Below are 10,297 nucleotides of genomic sequence, written 5' to 3'. Positions count from 1 at the left end.
TTCGACCGAACGTGTTGCTTTCAGTGGGGCCGAATCGAACCTTTTTGTCAAAATTTGGATCCAATTTGTCAATATTTGGATCCAATTATCATTTGACTTTCTTGGTACAAGTTCCGTTTGGAATTAAAAATTGGAGCTAAAACATATTAAACAACAAGGAAATTCAAGAAACAGGCATATTATTTTTTTGTTACTTTTGTTTAAATTCCATAGCTTTCTTTATCCTAACTCACCAAAAATGTACTGCTTTAGATAATTATTTTCTTTTTACTTTTTCTCTGTTTTTTCAATCTCCAGGTGGTAAGTGGTGATCTATAACATGATATCAGACCTACTAGGCAAGACATAATAACAGAGTGAAAAGGCAGTACCTGAGAGAAGAAGACAAAGAGGCACAAGATTTTGATGTAAACAAATGCACATCTGACAGGTGTCAGATATCTACTTCTAGACCACTTCTGCAGAACTTGCTCCCTCTTCTCCAATGGTATACGAGAAAAGCTCTGAATGAAAGGCCATTCCTCACAAAAACAAAGAGATCCACAAAGCAACAAGGTACCCAATCTAGTGGCCAGCAGCCATAAAACCACTCTCGTTAATATCAGAGATTCTTTTAATGCCCTCTTCACTAAAAGCTCTGCAACCTGTTCGATCTCGTTCCAATATCACAAGGAAAAAAAATAAAATTGACTTCTACTTGACAATTGACTGTAAAGAGACAGAGACAGAGACAGAGACAGAGAGAGAGGGCGAACCTGATCAGGGATTGGAGTTTGAGACCCAGAAGCTTTGCAGAAGGACTGCAAAACATTGCTGGGTTGGTATTCCTCTCCCTCCAAAGAATTGGATGGCAAAGAGGGTAATATAGTCTCACAAATGCTACCCAGTGATTGCATCTCAGCTGCTGTAAACGTATGACTGTATTTGCTCTCTCCTCTTCTCCCTCCCCTCAACAGAGGATGGCTCTTTCTTCTCATCTTTCTACTTCTCTCTTTGTGTCTCTCTCTCCTTCGCAGTTGGGTCTCTAACTCTAATAAAGGGAGTTTTATATGGATGAGTTGTACTCTTCGAAAGGGAACCTATTGACGTAAGGATATACACTTAGATTTATTACATTAATTATATTTTGTAAGGGTAAAACTAAACTAACAAGAAAAGAAATCAATCCCCTCCATCTATGGTCTACTATCTAATTTATAGTGTCTTCTAGATATCTCTTTAAATTATCAAAAAAATTGTCAAAGCCTTGCAAGCCTACCAAAAAAATAATAATAATAATCTTAAATTTTTTTTTTTTAAAAAAAAAAAAATGTTAGAAAGTCAAATAAATGAACCCAAAAAAATTTTAAAGTGACGTGGCAAGAGTTTTTAAATTAAGAAAATACAATTTTTTTTCCCTTGCCTGTTATTCATGGTCAAAACAAAAATACCCTTTTAAATTTGAAAAAAAAAAAAAAAAAAAAAAAAAAACCAAATTAGCCCCCCTTGCCAAATGGGGTAGGGTGGCAGAACCACCCTTAAATAGTAAAAATAAATAAAAAAATTGAGTGGCCATAGGCATAATTTGGTCAACTAAAAAAGTAGTTGAAAGAGGTGACCGAGCCACTTCTTGCCTAATTGAGGGTGGGACTGTGGGAGGGCCATTCCCTTTTAAGGGTTTGTTATTATAATTGTTGATGTGCAATGAACAAGAACCACAAATGATATTGAGACAGACAGCCCACCAACAGATGTAGATTCCCCAACAAATTAATCGGCTACGTTTCACGTCTGTATGTGGACCTTCTCCTGATCGGAGATGGCGGGACCCGGAGGTGGTCTAACACTTGATGAGCCTAGTTGTTACCGGTCTGTGCTTCACCGAAAAGGAGAGCACGTGAGCAATAAAGTCTGCTAAACAATCGCAAAACCTCAACTGCTAGCTGCGACATGCGTATATCGTGTAAGGTGCGTTATCATGAAGAGATGGAAGAAAAACTCTAGATTCTCCCATGCCCGGAACTCCGGCATCATATCTCTGGGTTTGTTTTCTTGTTACCAGTTTTCATGCTTTTGTTACAATTTCCTTATTTAAGCTATTTTTATATTCAATTTTAAAAATAAAGTATTACATTTAATATAAAAAAAAATATTAATCTTAATCCTTGTGTTTTAGTCACATTCAATCACACCTTCATCTCTCTTTCTCACACAAACATCCACATCGATCGTCGCTGTTGTCATTACCACCATCGACAGACTCCGAAGTGATATATCGTTAAAATCCACCATTAACCCCGTGATAGGTGGTTGAAATTGAGGGGGAAAGCAAATAAAGAGAAGATGGCAAAAGTAGTCTATTGTAGTGATGGCTAAAAGACAAAATCAGCATGTATTTTCTTTAAGAAATCGTCTACCTTAGTTGCTGCTGTGTGGAGGAACTTCAAGGACGGTTCTGGGACTGTGTTTGGAGGTTAGGGTTTGCATTCAAAACCTCTGGAATCTTCTTCTCAATTATGATTTGCCATCAAAGATTGTTGGCGAAAAATGCTACTAGTACCTTTAACTGTTTACTTTCAAGTGCTCATTACCTGACGTAATTGAAAACTATCATTGAATCTTACATATACTTTCATTTATTATTTCATCTAAGAGTGATTTTCACTGTCATGTTAAGGAATAAATACTTTGAAGTGTGTATAACGCACGCTCGTAAACATCTATATTTCTCAAAAACGGGTCTTCAAAAACAATTTTTGAGAAACATTACAAAACATGCCCTTATACTGCTGCAAGCAATTATCTGTTGAGTAATAAAACAAAAAGTACCAGTGATCCAAAGGCTCGGACAAAATGAAAAATGGCATTGAATATATAATTCATGTCGCTAAGCTGTCCCTCTACAGCAGTCTTCTCCTTTTCATCTGGTTCTTGGTATTACTAAAGTTGGAACAATCATGCCAAAGCATAGTATACAAGAAATTCACCAAGACACCTATTCCAATCTTTACACAATAAGTTCAACTTCAATAAATATAAATATGGCACACGTCATTTCAAACATCTTACAAAGCATGACAGAACAGAACGCAAAAAGCAGTACATTCTTTTGCTGATAATCCTTTTTCCCAGACAAAACAAGCAAAAGGGTTTCAGGCATGCATCATATACCTATGATAAGTGCCTCCACATAGCTGGGCGATCTCTTGATATAACGAGAGCACGAGAGGACAAGTAATCAAAGGAAGGAGAATACATGTCATCTGGACCAATGGCGTCTCTAACATTTTTAGTGCTTCCAGAATCAATGGTGAAAGACTGCAATGGATCGTCCCTCAAGGCATCAAATACAAATAGCCCCAGTCCACAAACACCCATTACAAGGCTTGAATTTCCCCATACTTGTGTTATTGCTGAGTGATGGAAGTGTGCATTGGATTCTGGCAATTCGTAAGTGCTAAATAGCCTTTGTTTGCGCAACGAGAACTGTTGCACCTGTGAAGAAGTTTGCTTTCTCCCTCTTGACCTTACATTAGAGCAGCCAAGAAAGACAGAATCTCCACGAGAGAAAACTGACTGCGCACTGACACCAAGTTTTGGTATCTTAAGACCTACACCATATGGGTGGCGGAAGTCCATAATATTAATGGAATCCGCAGTGCAGAAAACACCATCATGTCCTTCTGCTTCTGACGAACTTACTCTGCATTTACCATGTATCAACCATGTTAGACCTGGTAAAAGAAATTTGGTACAAGATCTTCATGCATTTATTTATTTACTACTAAAAGAAAATTTTAAAAAGCATTCTTACATTCATATGCTGCTAGTATTTCCACACCCATATATTATACATCATTTTGCCAAGAGAGGCAATCAATAATCAGAAGCAGATAATTATCATTTATCAGATTCAGAACAGTACTAAGACTTCAGAAAATATATCTTTAGAAGAACAAAGAAAAACATATCTCTATACGAATAAATTGATCTGAAAAAAAAAAAAAAAAAAAAAAAAAAACCATACAAACAAATAGTATAGAATGAATTGACCAAGCTACAAATGCCAAGTATGAAAAATATGGATAACAGAAAATGTAGAAGAGAAATATGATGCAAAGGGCGAGACAAAAAGTTTACTTTTATTTTATTTAGGTCCTATTCGTTAATTGGGTTATTAGCATTTAGTTTTTAGGAATCAATGGTGTTGTTTTTGGTAATTCAATAATTTGGTAGCCCTAGAGTGCTTTTGAGCTTTTCCGTAAATCCGGGTTAGGGGTTAGTCATGAGACTATGTAAGTGTGATTTTTACATCAATGGAGGCAAACTCGATGGAAGAAAATAATTGAAGAACTAATTCTTCTCTCTTTCTCTCCCCCCTCCTCCTCTCTTTCTCTTCCCCTAGCTTCTCTCTTTCTCCCCCATAGATTCTTCTCTCTTCTTTATCTCTCCTCTTTTAGGTTATTTCTCCTCTCTTTGCTCTAATTTTGTTGTGTTATTTTTGTGACTATAGTATCCTGCATCAGAATAATATCAAGGGACAAACAGTGAAGAAAGCTAAAAGAAAAGGTTGCCGCTCACCTTTGACGAACCCCACCACTTGATTCAGCATCAGTATTGTTCACATGAAGAGCAGAAATTTTCTGACCAGATGAAGACACAGATAATAGTGCTTGAGGACTTTGAGAGTTCACATCCCACACGGAGATTGCTTCTGCTTCAGCTAGAACAACTTTTCCCCTGCTTCTCCACTGTAATGGGCTTGAATAATCCATTGTTGACACAGGCTTCTGCACCTCCCATTTCATAATTTGCTCCCCATCACGGATATCAAAAATTCTCACACCTCTCTGACAGCTGGCAGTTGAGATGATAAGAGGTCCACAGGGTTTATACCACCATTGTTGATTCTCCGGGACCAGATTATCAAGAATAGAATTTCTTCTGTGCCCAATATTATTCGGTAAGGGACCAAGTACTGTTCTTGAAGTGGCTGCTCCACCCTCAAGTTGGAAAGCTTGCACATCTTTGGAGTAGAAATCCCAACAGCAAAAGCCTGGACTGATAGCATTCCCAGCAGACGCAGCCACAACATATTTTCCTGAGCAACCATCTGCACCAGGGGCACGAATTATCCAACAATCCCTCCATATACCAGGTGAGACTCCTGACGGAGGTTTGTACTCAGCCTTCTCCTGAAACAAAGATGGACCATCAGAGGACAAGAGATATCTTTAATACAGTGCTAACTCTTTGCTTATGTTCGTGCTTGCAACAATACATTCGTAAAGCCATCCAAACAAGTCATGTAATTCGTTCATATAAACATGCTTCAGGTTTATAAAGGAAGAAGAGAGAGAGAGAGAGAGAGAATTATAGTGAAAATAAATCATCAAATCAAGAACTCGAGCAAAACAATCAATATATCCAAAAAGCACATCATTGACATGCTGCATGTAGAAGTGATCTGAATTTTATTTGTTAGTATTTTTCAGTTGGAGATGGATAAAATCACTTCTAAGAGAAAAGAAATTGGCAAATCAAATCAGAATAGGTAAGTATATAAACACTTCATAGAAATGGAACAGCAACAGATAACTATATTGCACACCTCACAATTAACAATATCATAAAATGAGCAAGAACCATCATCGTGGGCAAGAAGGACCGCCTCCCCCTCAGAGATAAACCATCCTGCTGTTGAAGCCTTATGGCCAATTTCATTCAGCTGATCAATGCAAGAATCTTCTGTCTCCTCACCAATTATTGCACCCTGAATTCTCTCCTGATCATCAAAATCATCAAGTCTCTCGTCAGTTGTGAGAACTAGCTCAACATCACGCTTTCCATTGAACACATTTGAACAATCTGATACTCCCGTAGACGTATCACCATCCATTTCTTGAACTTCACAACATTCCAAACCAGCCTGCCCATCCCTTATGGTGACTTTAGTTTGCTCCGTATTCAGGGAAGCTAAGAACTCCATTGCTATAGGGTTATCATCAATGGGGCTAAACGACTTCTTATCCACCTTTAACTCACAATTTGGTCCTTCAAAATGAGGTTCGTGACTCTGAGAACCTGCTGATGTTACTTTCAGAAAAGTCCGATTTCTGAGCAACTTATGATGAGGAAAGAGTCTAGCTTCCAGTTCCTCGCTACTCAATCCTTTCACAGAACTTTTAACAGTATTAACACTATACGCTTCCTTACTCTTTTCCTTCTGAACTATAATCCTGCTCTCTCCATCACCAGCTCCTCTCGACAATCCTATTTTACCATCTGATTCGCCTCCAACATTACCAATTGCCTTCTGAATCCCTGAAATCTTGTCCTGAATATCAGAAAGTATTATCTTCGAAGAGTCCGGGTTATTCATATCCAGCATCTCCTTTGTCCGCTTAATATCCGACGCAATCCTCTTAACTTTCCCTTCCAAAAACGCAAGCTTCTCATGGAGCTTGCTTGGATACTTGTTACCATCTAACCCTTTATCTTTCGGAATCTCCAAAACCTTCCCATTATCCAAAGTGTTCTCAACACGCCCCTCCACACACAAACCAACATCATTTCCAACCTTCACGACTTCCTTATTCGACTTCAAAAACTCATCAACCCCGGCACCATCACGAACCTTTTCATCAAAAATGCGACCAACCGCACTCAATTTTATCACATTTGAGCCTAAATTAACTTTACCATTACAGTTCTCCAAACTCCTAATTTCTTTCAAATTCTTCTCATTTTCCTCCACTTTCATCTCCAAATCCTCATAAAGTCCACTCCTTTTCTCCGAGTTGACACCAATTCTACAACTTTCTTTACGATCCCTAAAAGCCCTAACCCCATTAGTCTTCCCTTCACTCCCATTCACACTCGAATCCCTAAACCCCTTTCTCTGCTTTCCACTCTCCAATCCCTTACCACCAGCACTCGCACCCACCGAAACCCTCCGATCTGAGAAACCCCTAATCAACTCAGAAGGGCTAGGGCTCCTACCTCTTGGCGCCGACGACGTGGACCACCGGACTCGTGTGCCACTGTCGCTCCCGGGATCCACCGACCGGGCGGCGGCTGCGGCCTTGTCGACGCGTGGCACGGGCCGGATCACGGGTTTCTGGGCCAGGTCTCGGGTCCGAGATGCGGGCCTGGGGTTCTCTTTGCCGCAAGATGATGATCTCTGCAAACCAACGGTGGGGCTTTTTCCGGAGACCCAGATCGGGGTTAGGGCTTTGGAGGGCTTGGCAGCGACTCCGGCGCCGGTGGTTCCATGGTCCCTGAGCCGGCGAGCCGATGAAGCGGACATTTGGGGGTGTTTGTTTCAATAAAAAATAGAATAAATTTATTTGAATATGTTATGGGCTTTCTGAGAGTAAGAAGATGAGATTTGAAAACGGAGCTTTTTGACTATAATATCATGATATGTTAAAGAAGAGAAAGATGAGGAAAAGATTTGTGTGGTTTTGGGCGGGAAATGAAATCTAGTTTTGAGTTTTGAAGTTTATCCCTCTATTTGGAGGGTTGCACCAAACCAAGGCATTTAGGAATATTCACATGCTTCTCTTTCATATGAGGATATCTCGTGGTGTTGGATGCCCATAACAGTAATTTCAAAATTAAATTTAGGGTTAAATACTAAAAATCTCCGTAAGGTTTTAATTTTTTATTTTTCACTCGCTAGATTTTTATTTTTATCACACGAAGTACACGTGGTTTTTATAAAAATGAAAATAGTATTTTTATTAAAATTTCGTCCAAAAATTAACAAAACACCACATCAGCACTAATTAAATTGTATTGTGTTATATAATTTCTTTTTAAAAAAAAAAATTAAAAATTTTGGCATTTTGGGGTGGCCAGCCACCCCCTAGGAGATTTTGCTGATCGCATCCAGTATTGGATCTTGTTTCCCCTTGAGCTGCGAGAACTTAGATTTAACATCTTCATCTCCAAGCTTCAAATAGAGGAACAACACTGCAAGGATGAGGATAGGAATTAGAAGGCCAACAACTTGTAATATATTATTCACTTTGTCAAGTTCCGTTGGTAGTGGAGTCATGCCAGGTGCTCAGGTACCCGTGGGAGAATGCTTTTTTGCATTCTACCCACCATCTCCCCCACCATCTCCTCTCTCTAGTCTTTTTCTTTTTTTTTTCTTTTTTTTTTAAAAAAAAAAAATCAAAATGATGAAGTGAAGATGGTGGGCAAAATGAAGTGAAGCATTCCTCGGTGCCCGTGCCGACTGATGTAACCAGCATGCCACCGGATCCTCCAGTCACCTTTGCACCATAGAACACAAATGGCTTATTAGCATCAATGGTGGACCCATCATTGATGCCAAACCCACTGCGCTGGTTACGGCCACTCTCAAAATCTCCTTGAGGTGGCTTGGCCACCTCTATACAGGCCAGGTGGGCTGGTCGGGTGATATAAATTGGAATTCAAGGCTTATCTTATCTTTTAGTCTTTTATTAGGTTTCTTTGTTAATCGTTTATTCTATCTTATCTTTCAGTCTTTATTTGAATTAAGTTTCTTTGTTAGTCTTTTATTTGGTTTAGTTGTCTTTCGTAAACTTCTAAATTATCTTTATTTAATTGTTATTTTAGAGTTAGGAGTTTTGGGCTATAAATATATGCTTATAGCCTTTAGCAATTCAGTTTATGATTATTATTGAGCTTGTTTAATAAGAATTACTCAGAGTTTAGTTTTTTTGTGTTTTTTCCTTAAACCCTAGATAGGCTCTAGTTTTTAAGAAGATTTCTTAGATTCCTTGATAGTCTCAAGATCTAGAAGTATTTATCCGCTGCTTAATGTTGTTATTCGCTGCAGCCCACTGAGTCACGCTGCATTAGTTGGTATCAGAGCTCAGTCACTTTCCATGAATGGGGAGAAGCAACCGCTTTGCAGACATGAACGATGTGTATGTGCACACGGAGACAGCACGTAAGGAGCAACCGGCGATTCGTTTGAGGCACATGAGTGGTGGGCCAAACAATTGTCGTCGCCAACCAAAATTGCTATTCGTGGAGACGGAAGGCAAATCTATCGCTGAACCTTGGCAACACACGGAGGATCAATTTAGGGCTATGAGAGATCAAATTGAAGACCTCACTACCCAATTATCCAACTTGTGTGGTCAACATGGGAACGGATCTAGAAGCCCGTTTGTGGAGCGCTGAACTCACGGACGTCAGCACCTTGCGCAAGCTCATGCCAATCGGCGAGTAAGTAGATTCGAACTCAAAATTCCGAAATTCGACGAGGATCTAGAACCTGACGAATTTCTGGATTGGGTGTTGGCTGTTGAAGAGGTTTTTGAATTCAACAGGGTGCTCGATGAACAACAAGTCTCTTTGGTGGTACATACATTCCAGGGAAGAGTTGGTGCGTGGTGGCAACAACTGAAGAGAACTATGAAGCGGGAAGGCAAATTGAAGATCAATAGTTGGGAGAAACTATTGAAATATATGCGCATCGCTTTCTTGCCCCATAGTTATACCACAGGTCAAAAGTCACAAAATTGGAGACAAGGGTCTATAGCTGTGACAAAGAAAAAAAAAAATTCCTACAAAAAAGAGGTATTTAGGGAAACATGGAGTGAGGTGAAGAGTCAACGACATGCCAATTGGACCCCTACTTGCCGACCACAAATCCATAAACCGAATCCATATTCTGTGGAGGAGGAAAAGGAATCTGTGGATGAAGAGTTTCAAGAATCCGAGTTCATTGATGAAGAATTCAGACATGAAGATGTTGAAGATCCTTCGCAAGGAATTGGGGATTGGGACTCACCACCAACCTATGATGAGGAGCCCGAAGAAGATGACCAAGAGGAAGAGTACAAAGAAGATGATTTTTCTCCCATGTTTGGCGGCCTCTACCTCGAAGATGATCAATTGGAAGAAGAAGAGCCCACAGGTGACATCGACAATTATGAAGAGGTTGATGAAGACCTTTCAGGTGAAGTGTCTAATTTTAATGGTGAATAAGTTGATTATGTTGATTTCCTTGGTGTTGAAGATATTTTAAATTCTCCCAACGAAGATTATGGTGAGTTTTATGCGGAGGAGGAAAATTATATGTTCACAAAGGAAACAACGGTTGACTCGTCATGGAGTATCTTTATGGCACATGAAAGGAAGAAAGAACGAGAAAAGAAGAGCAAATCTGCAGTATTACCAAATGATGTATGGGGCTTTCATAACAACCATCAAAGTATTTCGATGATGAGAAGCGTCACATTTATTTTGGGGTGTTGCCTTGTTGTGATCTTGAGGAACGGAGAATGGAACGAGTTAACAGGGCACCCGAAGG

The 10,297-nt window shown here is 39.4% G+C and overlaps 2 protein-coding genes across 2 annotated transcripts in view; both read right to left on the bottom strand.

Moving 5' to 3' along the window:
* LOC132178300 (long-chain-alcohol oxidase FAO1-like) overlaps nt 1-1,068 on the bottom strand; it is a 1,952-nt gene extending 884 nt beyond the window's left edge. The window contains exons 1-2 of the mRNA XM_059590743.1: nt 756-1,068; nt 372-644 (exon numbers count right to left, since the gene is read on the bottom strand). Of these exons, the coding sequence (XP_059446726.1) occupies nt 372-644; nt 756-977 (495 nt within the window). The 5' untranslated portion in view covers nt 978-1,068. The remainder of the gene's footprint in view (nt 1-371; nt 645-755) is intronic.
* A 1,761-nt stretch (nt 1,069-2,829) lies between these two features.
* Nucleotides 2,830-7,508, bottom strand: LOC132179564 (KIN14B-interacting protein At4g14310-like). The gene is made up of 3 exons (XM_059592304.1): nt 5,591-7,508; nt 4,561-5,174; nt 2,830-3,682 (listed from the first exon to the last, which is right to left on the bottom strand). The coding sequence occupies exons 1-3, from the start codon at nt 7,286-7,288 to the stop codon at nt 3,151-3,153; spliced, it is 2,844 nt and encodes a 947-aa protein (XP_059448287.1). The 5' UTR covers nt 7,289-7,508; the 3' UTR covers nt 2,830-3,150.
* Nucleotides 7,509-10,297: the final 2,789 nt, after the last annotated feature.

The sequence above is a fragment of the Corylus avellana genome, chromosome ca4 (genome assembly GCF_901000735.1).
Source record: "Corylus avellana chromosome ca4, CavTom2PMs-1.0".
Classification (NCBI taxonomy): domain Eukaryota; kingdom Viridiplantae; phylum Streptophyta; class Magnoliopsida; order Fagales; family Betulaceae; genus Corylus; species Corylus avellana.
The sequence above is the reverse complement of the archived record's forward strand: the minus strand, read 5'-3'. Positions and strand labels throughout refer to the sequence as shown.

What these genes read in the sequence shown, in the direction of transcription:
- LOC132179564 (XM_059592304.1), bottom strand. Translation starts at nt 7,288, where the DNA reads ATGTCCGCTTCATCGGCTCGCCGGCTCAGGGACCATGGAACCACCGGC. An exon ending in ATGATATTGTTAATTGTGAG is followed by an intron (nt 5,175 to 5,590) that starts GTGTGCAATATA and finishes TCTTTGTTTCAG; the next exon opens with GAGAAGGCTGAGTACAAACC. An exon ending in AGTGGTGGGGTTCGTCAAAG is followed by an intron (nt 3,683 to 4,560) that starts GTGAGCGGCAAC and finishes TGGTAAATGCAG; the next exon opens with AGTAAGTTCGTCAGAAGCAG.